Raw genomic sequence first — 18,238 nt, 5'->3', positions numbered from 1 at the left:
TGTAAGGGAGTTGGGTTTGTGCCCTTTCTGATTGCTTTGTCGTATAGCTCAACCTGCAGTAAGCAAGAATGCTTAGGGAGTTCATGTCAAAAGGATGAAAGTGGTTCTCTGAATTAAAATGCTGATGTAAACTCATTCATTGACTTCTCAGCTGGAGCTGAAGCTGCCTGTTTCCTTGCTTTCTTCCATATTGATTCACCAAAAGCAATGGAGATTGAATTTCTGGGACATATGTCATGGTAGCTCTAGGGTTTCAATTGATAATGTTACTGCTATTAGCATACTGATTGAACTTTTTACCCATAAACTTTTGATTTTATATACCTCCAGGTCCTTCATATTACTCATAAAGGGAAATAATTTCAGACACTTACCCAAAATCTCTTGATCTTAAAGATGGCACTAAAAACTAAACAGGAAATATAGCATGTCATTATGAAAAAAAAAAATCCAAAATGCATAGATCTGATTCATTAATCTTTGTTAGTGGCATTTAGACAAGATTATTGAGCTACTGTGGTAAAATATTAATGAGAACTGAGGTATTGCTTAGAAGGAAATATTTTCACTTGAATTGGACTGTTGAATGTGGCTTCTGACTTCACCATTACACAGCAAACCAATGATAAACTCAACTTCTCCTTAAATTCTACAGATTTGTACTTTAGGTGCCTGATATTTCCCAAAGACATGTAAATATTAGGACATCTAATTTAGGGATAATGATAATATAATTTGGATGTTACAAGAGCAATAGAAGCACTGAGAAAATGTTGAGACCTTCAAATGAGCTCTGAAAACTACAAAAAAATATTTTTACTGATAAAGTATTTTAGTATCAGAAGTATTAAAATAATATTCTCCCATAGAACAGTTTATATTTCAGTTTTTCAAGCCTGATAAAACTCTATCGTTGCTGTGCAAATGCAGTTTTCCTCCTGAACTCTTTTGTGTAATTATTTGCCCGTCACTTTAAGTATTAGAAGAATGACACGTAGCGTTTGATCATATTATTGAATATGGCTTTGAAGATGACAGAAATACCTCAAGGTATATTGCACATTCAGCATTACCTCTTCTGAAGTATTTAGACGCAAAAAAAGACACAATTCAGTCTATAAAGTTTTGCTTTGCTTCACACTAGTGCTTTATAGTATTAACCTCGAGAGGTCTTACTGTGAATTCTTATTTCCACGTGAGTACGTGATAAGGTCTCAACAATTAAAAGTATTACAGGATATTCTGTTTGATTGGATATAAGCTATGCCCGGCATCTGCTTACTAAAGTTTTTAAGCTGTTTGTCACCACAAGGTGCTTGAAAGGCACCTCAGCATAGCTGACCTACCTGATCTGTATCTGCCAGAATTCAAGAGCTGCTTGGTAATTGTCTGAACGTGTGATTTACGTCCAGTAGCGGTTTGAGCTGTCCTTCAATAGGCATGTTCGTTTTCATTAATGCCTCCAGTGTTACTGCACAACTGTACAATTTTCTTGTGAGTGATAAGAAGGTGGTTATTTTATGTCAACTTCAGTTCACAAAGTTCTCACACAGCTTTGGCTTTTATTTAAAAACAAGGAAGTTCCTGGCTTTCGTAGTTTCAGATACAGTTTGAGAGATGAAATTTTAATGCTTTGAAATCTGAAGGTGTTACTGAGGTAAAACAGACAAGCAGCACTTTATTCCCGGCTGGTGAGGCCCCTTCTTTCAGTTCTAGAACACTGAGGCTGTTAGACTATTAGTTCTTGTTGTTCAGTTACTACGTAGGCAGAAATAAAACTGATTGCCATTGCTTAAGAGGCATTTTATAGGAACACAGTTTTCTCTAGGTTTTTTTTTCCCTCACAACTGTATTATCTAAAACTTCAATTTCTTATTAAAACAGTTTTCATATTTATTGTCAATTTCAATACATTTCACCATATCTTTGTTCCAAAATCCATTTGTAGAAATCTTTACCTACGGAGATAAAATACAAGTTTAAGGTCAGCTGTAGCAGAAGCAATATTAACAAATTTATTTAATCTATTTAAGTCTGTTCAAAAAGTAAAATATTCTTTTAACCAATGTATGTAAGTTAGAAAATAAATTTCACGAGTTTTAGTATCTAGAATATAAGTTCGTTTTTCCACACAATGATAAAATGCATAAACTGTATGAAATACAAACAATTTATGTCCATATTTAGCATTTTATCAAGTTCCAACCCTTCAACAATAAATGCATTTTCTGTAAAAACTGGTTCTTTTTAGAGAAATCAAATTAAAAATGATTTTGCTTGGTGCCAACAAAGTACAAAGTCAGTCATATGCACTGTAGAACTAATGCATAGAATGCAAAAGAAACTCACTATTCGGGTAGATAAGAGGTAAGAATTACAGTTCTAGCCAAAGAATCAGCCACTTAGGTCATCATTTACCTTGTAATTATAACATTATGTCAAAATTATAGCTAATGTAGGATCATGTTATTCTTAAAACTGTACTAGACATTTTTAGCATATTATGGAAGAGATATAAATAGTCTTCCGGTGCTGAGTGGATCTGCCCTTTATCTCCAGCTTTGTCATTTGTAATACGCACACAAATTGCACTTGAGCTGTCTTCGCCTGGTGTACCAGAGCAACTTCTAATAACTGCAATATATTTTAAGTTTCTTTCAATAGAGTTGTGTAAAAAATACATTTTACTATTCAGTGTGGCTTAGCATTTCCATAACACAGTGCACACGCAATAATTTTTAACTTTGAAACTTTGGGGCAAGTAAGGGCAACTTTCAAGACCAAGTTATAGCCTCCCTGAAAAATAGTACATGCAATATGAGCTCAGCAATTAGTGTGAAACAAATGTTGGATCAAATTCAAGCCAATTGATTTCAGCATGTTCTCTATGTTTTCAAATGCTTTCCATGTAGATTCACTGTTGTCTTGAAAATGAAGGATTTACCTTCCCTTTTGGCTGTGCAACAGTATGTAATCACTGCAAGCATTTCCTATGTCTATAATCTATAGTTTTAATCAGCAGCAGCAAAAAAAAAAAAAAAAAAAAAAAAAAAAAAGCAGCAAAACAACAAAAACTCACAAAACCAACACATGAACACATCCAAACTCTATTCAGCCATTTAAAAAAATCTTATCAATTGAAAAAGTAGCTAATATATATAATCTTGGCTGCAAACAAAACTTATGGTACGAAGATCTATCCTCATAGCTATGGATGAATGTTTCAAAAAACAGCGTTGTGGAATTTGCTGTCAAAATCAGCCAATCTGTGTGAATCACTATAGCTAATAATAATGTGATACATTTTCTATAATACTGGCTCTTTCTGTTGCCCTTCAGATAACTGCATTGTTATGTCCTATATTTTTGCATCTCCTAGCAACGAGAGCAAAGTTTAAAAAGTTTTATTTTTAGAAAGGTGCTGGAATTGTTTTCACAATCATTATATTTCTATGCTGTTTTGCTGACAGCATCTTGTGAGCAAACTCTTCTGTGTGAAGAATGATGAAATGTTAACCATGGGGTTAATGCAGTCATAGAATCATAGAACCATAGAATGTGTTGGAAGAGACCTCAAGGATCATTAGGTTCCAACCACCTGCCACAGCCATGGTTGCAAACAGCTAGATCAAGTACTAGATCAGGCTACCCATGGCATCATCCAACCTGTCCTTGAAAACCTCCAGGGCTGGAGCACCCACAACCTCTCCGGGCAGCCTGTGCCTATACCTCATCACTCTCTCTATAAAACACTTCCACCCTGATGTCTAATCTAAATCTCCCTTCCTTTAGTTTAAAATCATTTTCCCTTGTCCTGTCACTATCTACCTGTGTAAAAAGTTGATTTCCCTTATGTTTCTAAGCTCCCTTTAAATATTGGAAAGCTGCTATAAGATTTTGCTGTAGTCTTCTATTCTCCAAGCTAAACAAGCCCAGTTCCTTCAGTCTGTCTTCATAGGAGAGGTGCTCCAACCCTTTGATTATGTTTGTGGCCCTCCACTCCAAAAGCTCCACATCTTTCCTGTGTTGGGAGCCTCAGACATCAACGCAGTACTCCAGCTGGGGCCTTGTGAGTGCAGAATAGAAGAGAACGGTCATCTCCCACTCTGTTAACCACCCCTTTTTTGATGGAACCCAGGATACCATTGGCCTTCCAGGCTGCAAGTGCACACTGCTGGTTCATTTAAAGTTCTTTGTCAACCAGGACCCCTAATTCCTTCTTGGCTGGGCTGCACTCCAGGAGTTCTTCTCTACTTTATATAAGTACCTGAAATTGCCTCACGCCAAGTGCAAAACCTTGCAGTTTGCTGTGTTGAACCTGATTAGGTTTGCAGTCTCCTGATCCCAGTTTCTACTGGTATTGTATCTGCTGTGGACCTGCAGCTTACATGGCCACTGGATTCTAAATATTGTGCCTCATATGGGCATGCTAAAATGTAATGCTTTACAAAATAGGTACTGTAGTAACAAAATGTATAGTGCCCAAAGCATTGCCTTTAGAGAGTGCATCCTGATCTGCAAGGCAAGAGGCAGAGAATGACTGTCGTTCACATCACTTTGCTCTTGTAGAGCAGATTGTCTGCATCCATGTTGCAGTGTATTCTTTGCGTAGATCTCTTTTGAGTTCCAAGACCTTATTAATTTTCTTTCTTTATATGATTTGGAAAAACTGCTATGGTTCAGCCAAGTGTATGGTGTGTTTCCTGAAGTATTATATGATGGCAGTGCCTGAAGGCAGCAAACCTGCTGAGATAGTGCTGGCAGTTTCTAAAGGAGCTCAAGAAGCCAGAAGCAATCTCATCCATGCTGTCTGCAGGGAATGGTCCCTGTAGTGAATTGGCTTCAAAGCTTCACCTAATTCTGCATCAGAAAGGCCTAGCTGGCTCATTCTGAAAGGAAGCCCAGGAGCTCCAAGATGTGTGGACTATAAAGATCACAGATCTGGAACATGCAAGGGAGCAAAGTTATTAAACAGTACTGTTACATAGGTCGTCATTCTAAGTGCAGCTCCACTGATTGAACTAGCTTTTCTAAATATGTATTTCAAAAGTATTCTTTTTGTTTTGATAATACATGAAGTTAAATTTATATAGGTGTGCTTGTATACATGTTTATGTAAAAATATACTTCAGCTGTTTTTCCCTTTAGTATCTGTATCAGTGATCAGGATGAGGGGATCAAGTGCAGCCTTATTAAGTTTGCGGACAACACCAAGGTTGATCTGTCTAAGCGTAAGGAAACTGCAGAGGAATCTTGTTAGGCTGGACAGACTGGCTGAGGCCAATTGTATGGGCTAAGAGATGTGTCTTGCACTTGGGTCACAATAATTTCATGCTAAACTTTATTGCCTGTGAGCTAGGGGAAGAGTAGCTGGAAGGCTGTCTGATAGAAAAGGACCCAGGGGTATTTGTTATCAGACAGCTGAATATGAGCCAGTAGTGAGCTCAGATGGCCCAGAGGGCCAACATCATCCTGGCTTGTATCAGAAATAGTGTGACCAGAAGGACTGTGGAAGTGGACTGTGGTCAGTGTATCTACGCTGATGACGTAGAAGCTGATGATGGTGTCTATCTCAGAGCCACTGCTGTTCAACATCTGTATCAGTGATATAGGCAGTGGGATCGAATGCACCCTCAGCAAGATTTCTGATGACATCAGGCTGTGTGGTGCACTTGACACAATAGAACGAAGGAATGTCATCCAGAGGGACATGGACAGACTTGAAAAGTGGACCCACGAGAACCTGATGGGGTTTTAACAAGGCCAAGTGCACAGTTTGGGTTTGCACTTGGGTTGGACAGTCCCAGATATGTGTACAGACTGGGAGAGCATTTCATTGAGAGCAGCTCTGTGCAGAAGAACTTGGGAGGTTGTGGTGGATGAAAAGCTGTGTGTGAGCCAGCAGAGGGAGCTTGCCACTCAGAAGGCCAACTAATTGTGGGCTGCGTCAAAAGAGGGGTGGCCAGCAGGGCAAGTCAAATTATTGTCCCCCTCTTATCTGCCCTTGTGAGGCTCCATCTGGAGTACTGCATCCAGGTCTGGGGCCTGCAACACAAAAAAGATGTGTAGTTGGAGTGGGTCCAGAGAAGGGCCATGAAGATCAGAGGACTGGACCACCTCTCCTATGAAGACAAGCTGAGTGAGCTGGGCTTGTTCATCCTGGAGAAGAGAAGGATGCAGGAAGACTTCAATGCAGCATTCTGGTACTCGAGGGGAGTTAATAAACAGCAAGGCGGCCAACTTTTTACATGCTTTGATAGTGATAGAATGAGAGGGAATAGCTTTAAACTAAAAGAGGGAATACTGAGGTTAGATGTTAGAAAGTAATTCTTTACTCAGAATGTGGTGAGGCAGTGGCACAGCTGCCCAGAGAAACTGTGGATGCCCCATGCCTAGAGGCCCTTAAGGCCTTATTGGTTGGGCAACCTGGTATGGTGCTTGGCAGCCCTGCTGACGGCAGGGGTTGGAACTGGGTAGGCTTGAAGTTTCTTTCAGCCCAAGCCATTCAAAGATGCTGTGGTTCTGAGATTCTGTTAAGCTCCTCTGTGCTCAGCTCTGGTGAGGCTGCACCTGGAGCACTGTGTTCAGTTTTGGGCCCCTGCTGCAATAAATACATTGAGGTGCTGGATCATGCCAAAAGAGCAGCAATGAATCTGTGAAGGGTTTGGAGATCAACAGGTCTTAAGAGGAACAGCTGAGCAACAGGGGTTATTTAGCTTAGAGAAAAGGAGGCTCAGGGAAGAGCTTATCACTCTCTACAACTACCTCAGAGGAGGTTGTCGAGGGTCGGGATTGATGTCTTCTCCCAAGTGACAAGGGAAAAGGAAATGGCCTCAAGTTGTACCAAAAGAGGTTTAGGTTGGATATTAGGAAAAATTTCTTCACAGAGAGGGTCATGGAGGTTTGGACCAGGCTGCACAGGGAAGTAGTTCAGTACCATCCCTGGAGGTATTTAAGAAACATGTAGATGAGGTGCTTAGGGGCATGTTTTAGTGGTAGACTTCACAGTGCTAGTTTAATGGTTGGACTTTATGACAATCTCAGAGGCCTTTTCCAACCTAACGGGTTCTGTGATTCTATGAAGGATCTTTTCATTTTATGCTATCATTGAGATCTAATACATAAAATTGTTGCAGAAATTAGTCTTCCGTGTAGGAAACTCAGATGTGTTTCATAATTGCTTTTAAAGGCCTGAATATTCATAAAATGACTTTCAGTCACTCATATACTGTCTCACTGGTGAAGCAATTCTGTTCGGTCAGCAACAGTTTCAGTCTAAAGAACAAAAGACTCCTTCACCTTAATTGTTCTCTGAGGCTCTTATCCAACATTTGTCCTACTCTCAGAAGACCAACTGTGCAAGTTACTAGAGGTTAGCTTTACTTCTGCTCTGGATTTATATTAATGGTGCGTAAAGAATCAAATTGTCTTAAGAGACACTAGAATGTCAATGCTGAGCTAGAAGATACATGTTCATCCTTTCTTTCCTTCCTCTTGTCTCTAACACCAGTCAGCATTTGGGCAAGTTCTTACATGCAGATGTGTCCATAACTGCACAGCCCTCCTTATCCATTGTGGAGAGAAGATACTCAGCATCGTTATTCTCTTTTCCTACTTTTTATATAAGACCTGACATCCACCCCGCTCCCCTGAAAATGATGAACTATAATCAAGTTTAAAATGGAAGTGTTAATTATGTGCATTTGAATAAGGTCAGTCTTTTCAGCATATTTATTTTCTTTACAGAGGACCTTCTAAATATTTTATATTTATTATTTCTGCATCTCTGCCCAGTTGCTAAATGAAAGGTGATGACAATGATGAGAGCAGAAAGAGATTACGAAGATTAAAGTTATCATACAGAGAAACAAGGAAAAATTCATTGAAGTTCTCTGCAGTTTGAGGAAATGAGGAGGGAGGACTTAGAAACCCTATGCCCATTGCTCTTTTTCTGTAGAAAGACCGCACCTTAGGGGATAGTTTCTAAATGAAGAGTAAAGGGCTACCCAAAATACAGGTTGATTTGAAGGCATTCAACTTACTTTGAGCAGAGGACTGGATTAGGTGACCTCTGGAGTTCCCTTCCAACTTAAATTGTTTTACAGTTCGATTGAAATGCTAAGTTCACACGTGAAAAATTTGGATTCTGTAGTAGGTGCTTTTGTCAAGGTCTCCTTTGGAGGCTAATTTCTAAGTTTTGTTCAGCTTTGATGATACCTTTTGTACTCCATGTGTAATGGTGTTTAACTCTAATGCCATTCTTGTCTAATACCCACATTAATCTCTATAGCAATTTTCCAATGATCACGAATACTCCTATGTGAAATAACCTAAATCCACAGCTGCCTTCCCTGTTTAAAAGTGACTGACACCGTATTATTCTACAAGAACTTTTCTTCTATATGAGGTAAAGAGAAGGAATTTGGGGAAAGCACCTTTCCCTTCAATTTATATAGCACTCACTCAGCCTTATGAAAGCCAGGGGAAACAGATAATCCTTGTATGTCTAAATACTGTAGCACTTAAAAAGGAAATACCGAGCCTTGACACACAAAGATTCCAGCAGTAAAGTTTCCAAAAGAAAGAAAGAAAGAAAGAAAGAAAGAAAGAAAGAAAGAAAGAAAGAAAGGGAAAAAGAAAGAAAGAAAGGGAGAAAGAAAGAAAGAAAGAAAGGGAGAAAGGGAGAAAGAAAGAAAGGGAGAAAGGGAGAAAGAAAGAAAGAAAGAAAGGGAGAAAGAAAGAAAGAAAGAAAGAAAGAAAGAAAGAAAGAAAGAAAGAAAGAAAGAAAGAAAGAAAGAAAGAAAGAAAGAAAGAAAGAAAGAAAGAAAGAAAGAAAGAAAGAAAGAAAGAAAGAAAGGGAGAAAGAAAGAAAGAAAGGGAGAAAGGGAGAAAGGGAGAAAGAAAGAAAGGGAGAAAGGGAGAAAGAAAGGGAGAAAGGGAGAAAGAGAGAAAGAAAGGGAGAAAGGGAGAAAGAAAGAAAGAAAGGGAGAAAGGGAGAAAGAAAGAAAGAAAGAAAGAAAGGGAGAAAGAAAGAGAGAAAGAAAGAAAGAAAGAGAGAAGGAAAGAAAGAGAGAAGGAAAGAAAGAAGGAAAGAGAGAGAGAGAAAGAAGGAAAGAGAGAGAAAGAAAGAAGGAAAGAAGGAAAGAAAGCAAGAGAGAAAGCAAGAGAGAAAGGAAGAGAGAAAGGAAGGAAGGAAGAGAGAAAGGAAGAGAGAAAGGAAGAGAGGAAGGAAGGAAGAGAGGAAGGAAGGGAGGGAGGGAGGGAGGAAGGAAGAGAGGGAGGAAGGGAAGGAGGGAGGGAGGGAGGAAAACGCTCTCAACTCACTGTGCTGCCTAATGTATTTTGCATACAAGGAACTGTTGAAAGGTTGGATAATGTAATGGACTCAGGAAATCAGCACCGGAATTTTGGTGAAGACTTTGTTTTCTACTTTCAGTCACAGCCATACATATATATCTGTGGGTTTTTTTCCTATTTGCCAATGCCTTGTATATTCCAGTATGAATTTCCCAGTAATTCAAGAAATCTTTCTTGCTTTAGTTATTCTGTTTTTATGTAAATTCAATGCAAATATTTGTGATTTTAATAATATTTAGGTTATGTGTAGATATGAGGTGTGTGGTACTTGTGTAAAAATTAGCTTTGTCCATTAATTGAGATTCAGTCCGTATTTGTTGTGATTTGATGCAGGTTGAATTGACCTCAGTGTTGCTATATTGAATTACACTAGCTAACAGTTTAACCTGGGATTCTCTGTGTGTTTCAGTGTGTTATTGTCTGTGTTCATCATTATTCATGTGCAGTAGGATCACAGCTGAAAGTTCTGAGGATTTAAATCAAGTGACCTGTGGCTGCTTACAAAACTGTAGAATCACAGTATCATGGCATTGCATTCGAGAGGGACCTTTGGAGATCGTCTAGGCTGATACCGTGCTTTAAACAGTCATCTAAAGCAGGTTGTTCAGGACCACATTTATCTGTATTTTGAGTACCTCCAAGGATGGAGGCTCCACAGCCTCTGTGGTTGTGTCCTTACGTGGTACTGAGGAACCTAGATGTGCTGGCAGCACTACAGATATGTCTCAGTGGTGCTAGACAGTGGAAAGAGATTCCAGGGAGAACTCCATGCATTCCTGATGCTCTTAGATACAGAGTAATTCCTCCTCCTTGCCTTCTAAACTGCCCCTTCCTAAAAAGCTTGTATCTATCCATAACCTCACTGCTGCAGGAAGGTACCACCATATCACTCAGTGCACTTTGCCAGCCTGATCTACCACTTTCTAATTTATTGGTAGCCTTTAATCTCCTTATGTAAAGTTCTCATGACTAGTTTGACCAGCCTGCTGGAAACGGCAGCATTTTATAAAAAGCAATTCAAAAGTGCAGCAACTTCTATTTCCATCTGATAAGTAAGTAGCTGCTTTGAGTGTGCTACTAATCCCCAAGTAAAACAGAGCTTTAATTTGAGAACCTGCATGTGTAATCATAAAGTTTTTGAAAAATATACATTTTCTTTTTAAGATAGGACATTCCTTCATGAGAGACATGGGTTTCTTTGCAGGGAAGAATACTTCATGTAATAATTGTTTCTCCTGGTCAAAACCTGCTTATGAATCTTTAATTTATTTCTACATTAGAATAGCTCTCTATACTGAAGATTGTAATAAAGTTAAACACTGCTTATGAGTAAGCATTTAAGTACTTTAGATGGAAAGCAAAATAGCAGCATCAAAATTTGCGAGCAGTGTCAGATATGTTGTATATGGTGTCCTGCTTCTGATTTAGAGACCACTTTATCTTCCATAAGAAGATGCAGTATGGAAGAAAGGGAAATTGTGAGAGGACAAATGCATGGTTTTTGAAGGTGAAAGAAGCTCTGGCATCCTTGTGGGGAGATCTGCGATGCAGCAACATTCCTTCCTTCCAGCCAAGAATGATATTCTGTAATAATTTCTTTGCTTTTGAACCTGAAATCAGATATGTGATAAAGTTGTGGTCTGAGTGTAAACCATGATTCTGGATCAGAATTGCTTTACTGCTGAATGATTCTGTACCACAGCTACTACTGCTGGTTGGCTATGGTCTCCAGGATGTTCATAGTTCAGTGATTTTAAGGTCTCAGTTGCAAAGACATTTTTAGTATGGATGGACAGTATCTTTTTAGCTTTCTGCTCTGTGCAAACTAAGTCAGACTGTTCTGCTCTTTGACTGTGCAGAGTCCTGAGTTAAACTAGAGAGTCAGGAGATTCTAGTACTATGCGCTCCTGTAGTTGAGGAGCTCGTGTAAGGCTGAGCTTGGAGAATTCATTGTGAAAACAGATCTGAAAACAAGTATCATTCTTGGGTTGCAGTTGAAATCATATAGTGGCCAAGGTTTGTCTTTCTATCATGATTGTGTTTGGTTACTGCTATCTCTTCTTAAAAGGTAGATTTTTTTTTTTCTCCTCACGTTAATGGTGACAGAGTGGAGGCTTAGAAAAAGTTTACTACCATATTATATTAAACTATGTTTTTTCTTGATATTAAGTATTAAAGTTTCAGACTTTCCTTCTTTTGAGCTTGAAAGGAAAAAAAGTGAAAGCATCTTATTTACTTATTTCTCTCTGTCTGCAACCATACTACTGTCCAGATAGATCTCCACTCCTGCAATAATGTTGCTTACAGCCCTGCTGCCTGGAAACTTCTAGAAAGCTATAGTCAGACCACTAACAGAATTTTCTTTGAGCCACAGCACGTATTGAGTGAAGATATAAAAGAAGGTGTCAATCCTACAGTTCCTGTGAGCAACTAGCACAGTTGCAAAGCAGAACTCATTTGTGCTGTCATCTTACTACCTAGTTTCTCTATTATAGATAGGACTATTTTCTTGTAACTCATTGAGAAACAGCGAATTTGGTAGCATTTGGGAACTGCTGTAATTGCTCCTTTAAGGTGGTTTCTGAGGAGGATGCTGAATCTGAATTTATTCAGAATCCTTCCCTCAAGGCATGGTACCATAGAATCGTAGCATCATGGAATGGGTTGGATTGATAGGGACCTTAAAGCCCACCCAGTCCCAACCCTTGCCATGAGCAGACCTGCCATCCCCCACTTGAAGCTGCCCAGGGCCCCATCCAACCTGGCTTTGAATGCCTCCAGAAATGCACTGAGAAGTCTGATATAGTGGGAAGATTTGCAACTCAAGCAAATGGAAGCGAAGGGAGCCTTAGGTTTGTTTCCGTGGTGTGTTCCATGTAAGAGAGGGAAGAGTTTGGTGAGGGAGAATATGACATTTTCCTTCAAAATGCTGTTTCTGTTTTAATAACTTTAGAAGTGGAGCATATTAGCAATGGAATGTTTATCTAAATAAAGATTTACAATTTAATTATCTTTTATTTCACTGTGCTGCCTTTATGGCATCAAACTTCTCTCTAATATGGTAAAAATGTCAATGGCCGTGAGCTTCCAGAACTGGAAGACTGCAAAGCTGCAATCCTCTTACAAAATAAAAAGCCGACTATCATGGAGTAAACTCCTTATAACCCCACTTTAACAGTATTTTAAATTAACATTTGAAAAATACTGGCTAAGATATATAGCTTTTTTCTTTAGGTTATTATTAGTTTGAGTTTGGTGAAAAATCTTTCTTAAAGGATGGATGCTACACTGACACAGAGCCAAAGGGAAAGCTTTACAGCAGAAATTGTTCATTGACTCTATGACTGCAAGTGTGGAAAAGCAGAAAGAATTAGATAACATTAATTGAAGAAACACAGCAAAGCCAAGGCACAGGATTGGTGTATAAACAGCTTTAACTGTATGTATTCATCTCGGTTGCTCTGAAAACAAACAGAAGATTACTGGGATAAGATTAACTGTAACAAATGCAAGAAACTGTATGAAGCGGTTGGAAAAGCTTTTTATAGTAGAGCAGTTAAATCTGGTTAATTGTGTTTGATTTTTGTTTTCGTAATTATTTCCATTGTTCCACCAAACTCCTGCTGGATATCCGACGTGGTCGAGCTGTCATGCAATAATTGGAAGAGGAAGAAAAAAAAAAAAAAGAATTGAAACTGAATACCAATGTGATTAGTGTTGTGTTACATGCTTTAATATATGTGCTGCTCATATTGGTTGAGAGCTGCCTCATGCTTAGCTGAGGAGATAATCCTTGATTTAAAACAAAGCAACCGCTCTGACAAGGTAATGTGGTTAATGGAAGCGTTTAACCATATGCAAAGATAATGAAAGGCTTTCAGCTCACTGTTGCCGAGTAGTAAGGAGGTCATGAGTAAGCTTTTGCAATGAGAAACCCAATTTATTTTAATTCCCACTGCGACCTCTCACACAGGCATTGTCCAGGCTCTTAGCCTTTTATAGCATGGTTAATAACAATCAAGCTGGCCTGAGGTTGCTGTGTTACTGACTTTTGATCTGTACATGTGCAGTAGGTTTTATGACTCTTGAATTTCAGAAGTGTAGAGCATCTGGCTGACAGCACGACATACATGATGGCGTGCCTGCAGTCGACTGCTGTGGCTATTATTTATTTCATCAGATTTCTGAAAAATAATGACATCATACCCGTGGAGCATATTCAGTACATTAAAAATTGTAGATGAACACCCTCAATGTATATGACTTCTGTGTATCTGTGGTAGAGGCAGAAAATCTGATTTTGCCTGGAGGAGTGAAGACTGTGTTTCAAACTGTTTATCTTGAGCTACAAACATTGGACAATAAATTAAGAGAATCATAGAAGCATTAAAGTTGTAAAAGGCCTCTAAGATCACCTGGTCCTACCGCCAGCCCATCCCTGTGATGCTCACTGTGTCCCTCAGTGCCACATCCACACGGTTATGGAACACCTCCAGCGACAATGAGTGACTCCATCACCTCCCTGGAGGATCCTTTGGCTATTTGGTAGTTGGACTGTCTCAGCTACAATAAACTGCTTTTAAGACCCCTCGACAAGTTAGAATGTGGAGGACCAGAGGATGCCGTGGGAGGGGTCTTAAACGCAACAGTGAGCTGATGTGACGGAAAGGAGCACAATGCTGCCCTGTTCCGTGCTCAGCCATTGCTCAGCCAGCGTTGTCACTTTCCTTTCATGACAGACATCAAGCTGAAACCTGGTGAATTGAAAGAAGATCTCATTTAAGAACTGCATTATCTTCTTTCAATTTGTATGCTGGCATGTTAGGTTAAAAAAAAAAAAAAAAAAGTAAAATGTATAAAAAATAAATGATTGAGTAAAATCTTCCCTTTTAAGCTGAGCATTTTCTTTACCATTCATGGACCTTTCATAGAATTGCTTATGTAGATTTTGCACATGATGCATTGTCTAGTTGCAAAAAAATATTCAGTAGATGTGATTATATTCTCTGGAAACTAATATCTAAGACTCAAGAAGCATTTCACTGCTTCTGGAACTTGGGAAGGTAGGTGGAAACTTCCTTTAAAATAGCTTGTGGATCTTTTCTCCTTTAAAGCACTAAAAAATGAAGTACTTCAGCATTTACCAGGGTGATCCATCACACGCTTACTTGCCATTCCAGATAGGGAGGTTGGTGGCCCTGCTTGAGGTGGAGGGGTTGGAGCTTCACGATCCTTGAGGTCCCTTGCAACCCAAACCATTCTGTAATTCTATTCAGGAAGCTCATTTTCTTGGGTATTTAAAAGAATACGTAAGAAAAACTGATTTTGTTTTTAATACGCAGCCTGAGGATGAATTAGTGCACTAGCACTACTATAATTCAGACTGTGTAGCCTGGGTGTCATTATCCTGAAAATTTGTACCACCTTTGTAACAGCATCATTTCAGGAACATTCAGTGTTGATTCTCTGGGCTTCATAGGTATTGTTGGTAGGAGCAGCATGTGACTAAAGCACGCTGCATTGCAAAATGTTGCTACTGGAGAGTAACCCTGCTTGTGAGTTAATTACTTCAAAGATTATTTTCGTATGTATTGATTGATGCTAATGGCACACTCCATGATGTTATAGAGATGGAGAAATATATAATTTCTACTTCAAGTAAATGATTTTCTGTAGTAGTTTGCAACATATATACAAATAGCAAGTGTGGAACACAAAACCCAGGAGAATTATCTGTGCTTTCAAGTAGTCATGTAAAGGAATCTCTTCAGAGTAGTTGTACCAGCTGTGTGATGTAAGGAAAAGAAATGAAATGTAATCGCTATCCAAATTTAAGTGAATAAAGTTAAGAATCCTCCACAATTTATCTACTAAATGTGTGTCTCTGTCTAGCAGAGTGTCTTTAATATCACAGCTGTTCATATTAAGTCTGTCCACATATTTTTTGCAGAATCTCTGTGGTGAGGCATTCACTCAGGTGAAAAGCTGACACAATGGAATGCTTTTTGTGCTGGCTCTGGACAAATTATATTCCATTTTGTCAGTTCCAAGGTCAGAAGTGCTGCCATGTCTCTTAAACTATAGTTTAAGAAGTTTTTTTTTTATAGTAATATAGGCTCTGTTGAACATTTGAGGAAGGGCTGTAAGTTTCTCTGATTACTGCAGCCTGATATCCCCAGCCGCCAAGTTGTCTCAACTTTCTTCTCTTGTCTATAATTCTCTTTTTTGCTGTAATTGGATTTCAGAATTGACTTTCAGAGCAATATATGCAGAGTTGTTGAGCACAGACATAATTTAGAGGCACACAGTAGTTATTGTTAATATTGTTAAAATATTGTTGAACTTTGTAGAAATGCTTTAATTACTGATTTCAGTTACAGTGCCAGTTTAAGGATGAACCAAAGGTTCATATTAGGAAATTCCTTGTTCTGCTTCTGTCTATTCCTCTTTCTCTATCATGTTTGCACAGCAATTTTTAAAATTAGGAAACAGAAGCCCTTTCACACAAAGTCTGAACTGAACTTTTTCAACTTAATGATTCCCTTTCCTTTTCCCACTCTCTAGTTTAACACCAGCCCCTTTCCTTTTCCAGCTCCTCAAGTTTAACACCAGCCTTTCTGTACTTGCTTTCCTTTAAATACATATATATATAAATCTATATATAAAGCAAGGTATGTAAAACATGTGCTCTGCGTGTCTGCACTGATGTGGGAATATTCATTTTCCTGTGAGTAAATATCACTAGATTATTCTGCCATCTAAGCATGTGAAATGCATAACAATTATTTTAAATACATTAAGATCCTATTTTTGCGCATAAAAATGATGATGCTCTTCAGAATCTCCTTTTGTTATAGCATACAGCGTGAAGGTCCTCATACCAGCTGTTTGTGACTAAGGAGTCTTCCTTGCCTATTTTTCTTTCCCTTCTCTTTCATAAGTTCATCTGCATTGAGCTCAACGCATTTAGCAAACTGGTCATTTTAACAGCACCCCTCGCCCCCTAGACTTTACCTTTCATTCATTCTTCAATCACTGTCTTGAGTTCATGACCACCTGCCAGCTCATTGATTCAGTGGTGTGACTTTTGCTCTTTGGAAGCAGGTGAAGGAAGATGGGTGGATTTCTCTTATCTCTCCGGGGCATCACGGCACATAGGCGTCAAAGAATCAAGAATGTCTTTAGAGTAAATGAGAAGCGAGTACATGACAAATAGAGGTGACAACTCTTTGTGAGATCAGCTCAGTGTGTGTTTAGATGTTATGATGTGTTCTGTTGATGGTCCTGTAGGGGACTTCTAAAACTTGCTTTATTATTAAGTAGTTATGGGTAACAATGAAATGAGTACTGCTTTGCAATTGCAATAACACAGTTTTTGGCTTTCACCTTCTAACTCTTTAGGAATACTGGCATAGTCCTCATTTCTGTAGAGAGATAAGCTGTTGAAATATTTTTTCCTTTCCTTTTCAGGGAGTAATATGTGGGAGGCTGTGGACTATTTGCTTCCGACATAGGAACAGCACTGGGTTGGGAATCTGAAACTCCTGAGAGAATGCTGGGAATCTGCAGAGGGAGGCGGAAATTCCTGGCTGCCTCTCTGACCGTCCTCTTCGTGCCAGCCATAACGTGGATTTATCTGTTTGCTGGGAGTTTTGAAGGTAGGAGGGGAGTAATGGCTGGGTAAAAGCGTGTGTTGAATGATTTGCATTGGAGCAGACAGACGTACATCAGGCATCTCTGGTTTTATTTAAATAAAGCCGGTTTGATTTGTGTAGGAAATGGCTCCCAGCATGCAGACTTCAACAAAGGGCTTTCCTTACTGTGTTCTCACTGCTGAGGAACAGGTAATTGCTGTTCAGTTTTCCTCTAGTCCTCGAACTTAAATGCAACCAAAACTCTGATTTTCCCTAATTTATTTGACCTCTATGTTTTCTGATTCCTAAAGGTGGATCTATCTTGTACACTGTAAGATTTCATTTCCACTAAAATTATTGTCTTATTTTCAGTTCTCCTCTTAATACTGTTTATAAATGTTTAAAAAGGTATGAATTATAAAAAATACGTATTCTGCACACATTTTACACAACTTCTGTTTTTATGGATGTGTGTGTGAGTCTTCGTATATATGGATGGTATGGGTCATGGAGTTTAATTTTGTGGTATGAAGCAGGAAGTGTATCTATCTTCAGTAAAGACCAGGAAAACATGTACCTAGTATGGTTCTGTATGTTGTGAATTCTGCTAGGTGGGGGTCACTCATCTGCAGGCTGTCTCTTGTCCAGTGGCCTCATGGCCTGAGTGGGCCTCTACTCACTGAAACAAGAAACAGGTTCTTAGTTTGTGGAATGGGAGGTGGTGTGGTGGAACTGCACTCTGTGAAGTAAACATTGCAGTAAAGAAATCATGAGACAAGGGCTTATACTCAGTGCATCCCACAGCGCATTGAGGGTTAACAAAACTTTCAGAGTGCTAGGTTTGCCCAGCACTGCCATCTTCTAACCATTCTCCACACCTACAGTGGTAATGCTGCATTGCCCTCTGTGTCTGTAACCATGACCCATGCAATGATCCATGATTGTTGTTGTTTGGGGAATGAGTGTGTGGGCTTGGAGGTCAGAATGGAAATAGGTGTAGCCCTGCCATGCAGATTTCGGTGAGTGTGGCATGCAGGCTCTTCTTCATTGCTGGTGAAAATGCGTTGCTAATAGTGGTTACTGTGTTGAAAAATAGCTTTTTGTAGCTGACAATTTGCTATCTCAAACAGTTACGATCTTTGTATCAATTGTAGTTTCCATGCAAACAAATAGGACACATTACTTTCAGAGCAACCTAAGTATAACTGTATCACATTTCCTAAAAAGTGCTTAAATATACACGGCCT

At 39.1% G+C, this 18,238-nt stretch overlaps 1 protein-coding gene across 4 annotated transcripts in view; it reads left to right on the top strand.

The window, feature by feature from the left end:
- LARGE1 (LARGE xylosyl- and glucuronyltransferase 1) overlaps positions 1-18,238 on the top strand; it is a 278,243-nt gene that overhangs the window by 62,968 nt on the left and 197,037 nt on the right. For 2 of the 4 annotated variants that reach the window (XM_052667466.1, XM_052667468.1), the window contains one exon: positions 16,828-17,015. In XM_052667466.1, coding sequence (XP_052523426.1) covers positions 16,910-17,015 — 106 coding nt within the window. In that variant the 5' untranslated portion in view covers positions 16,828-16,909. Of the gene's footprint in view, positions 1-16,827; positions 17,016-18,238 lie in introns of those variants that run through there. The other 2 variants (XM_052667467.1, XM_052667471.1) reach the window with 2 other exon arrangements.

Source organism: Tympanuchus pallidicinctus, unplaced genomic scaffold (genome assembly GCF_026119805.1).
Source record: "Tympanuchus pallidicinctus isolate F22 unplaced genomic scaffold, pur_lepc_1.0 scaffold8, whole genome shotgun sequence".
Lineage (NCBI taxonomy): Eukaryota > Metazoa > Chordata > Aves > Galliformes > Phasianidae > Tympanuchus > Tympanuchus pallidicinctus.
Note: the sequence above shows the minus strand (reverse complement) of the source record. Positions and strands in the feature narration are given on the sequence as shown.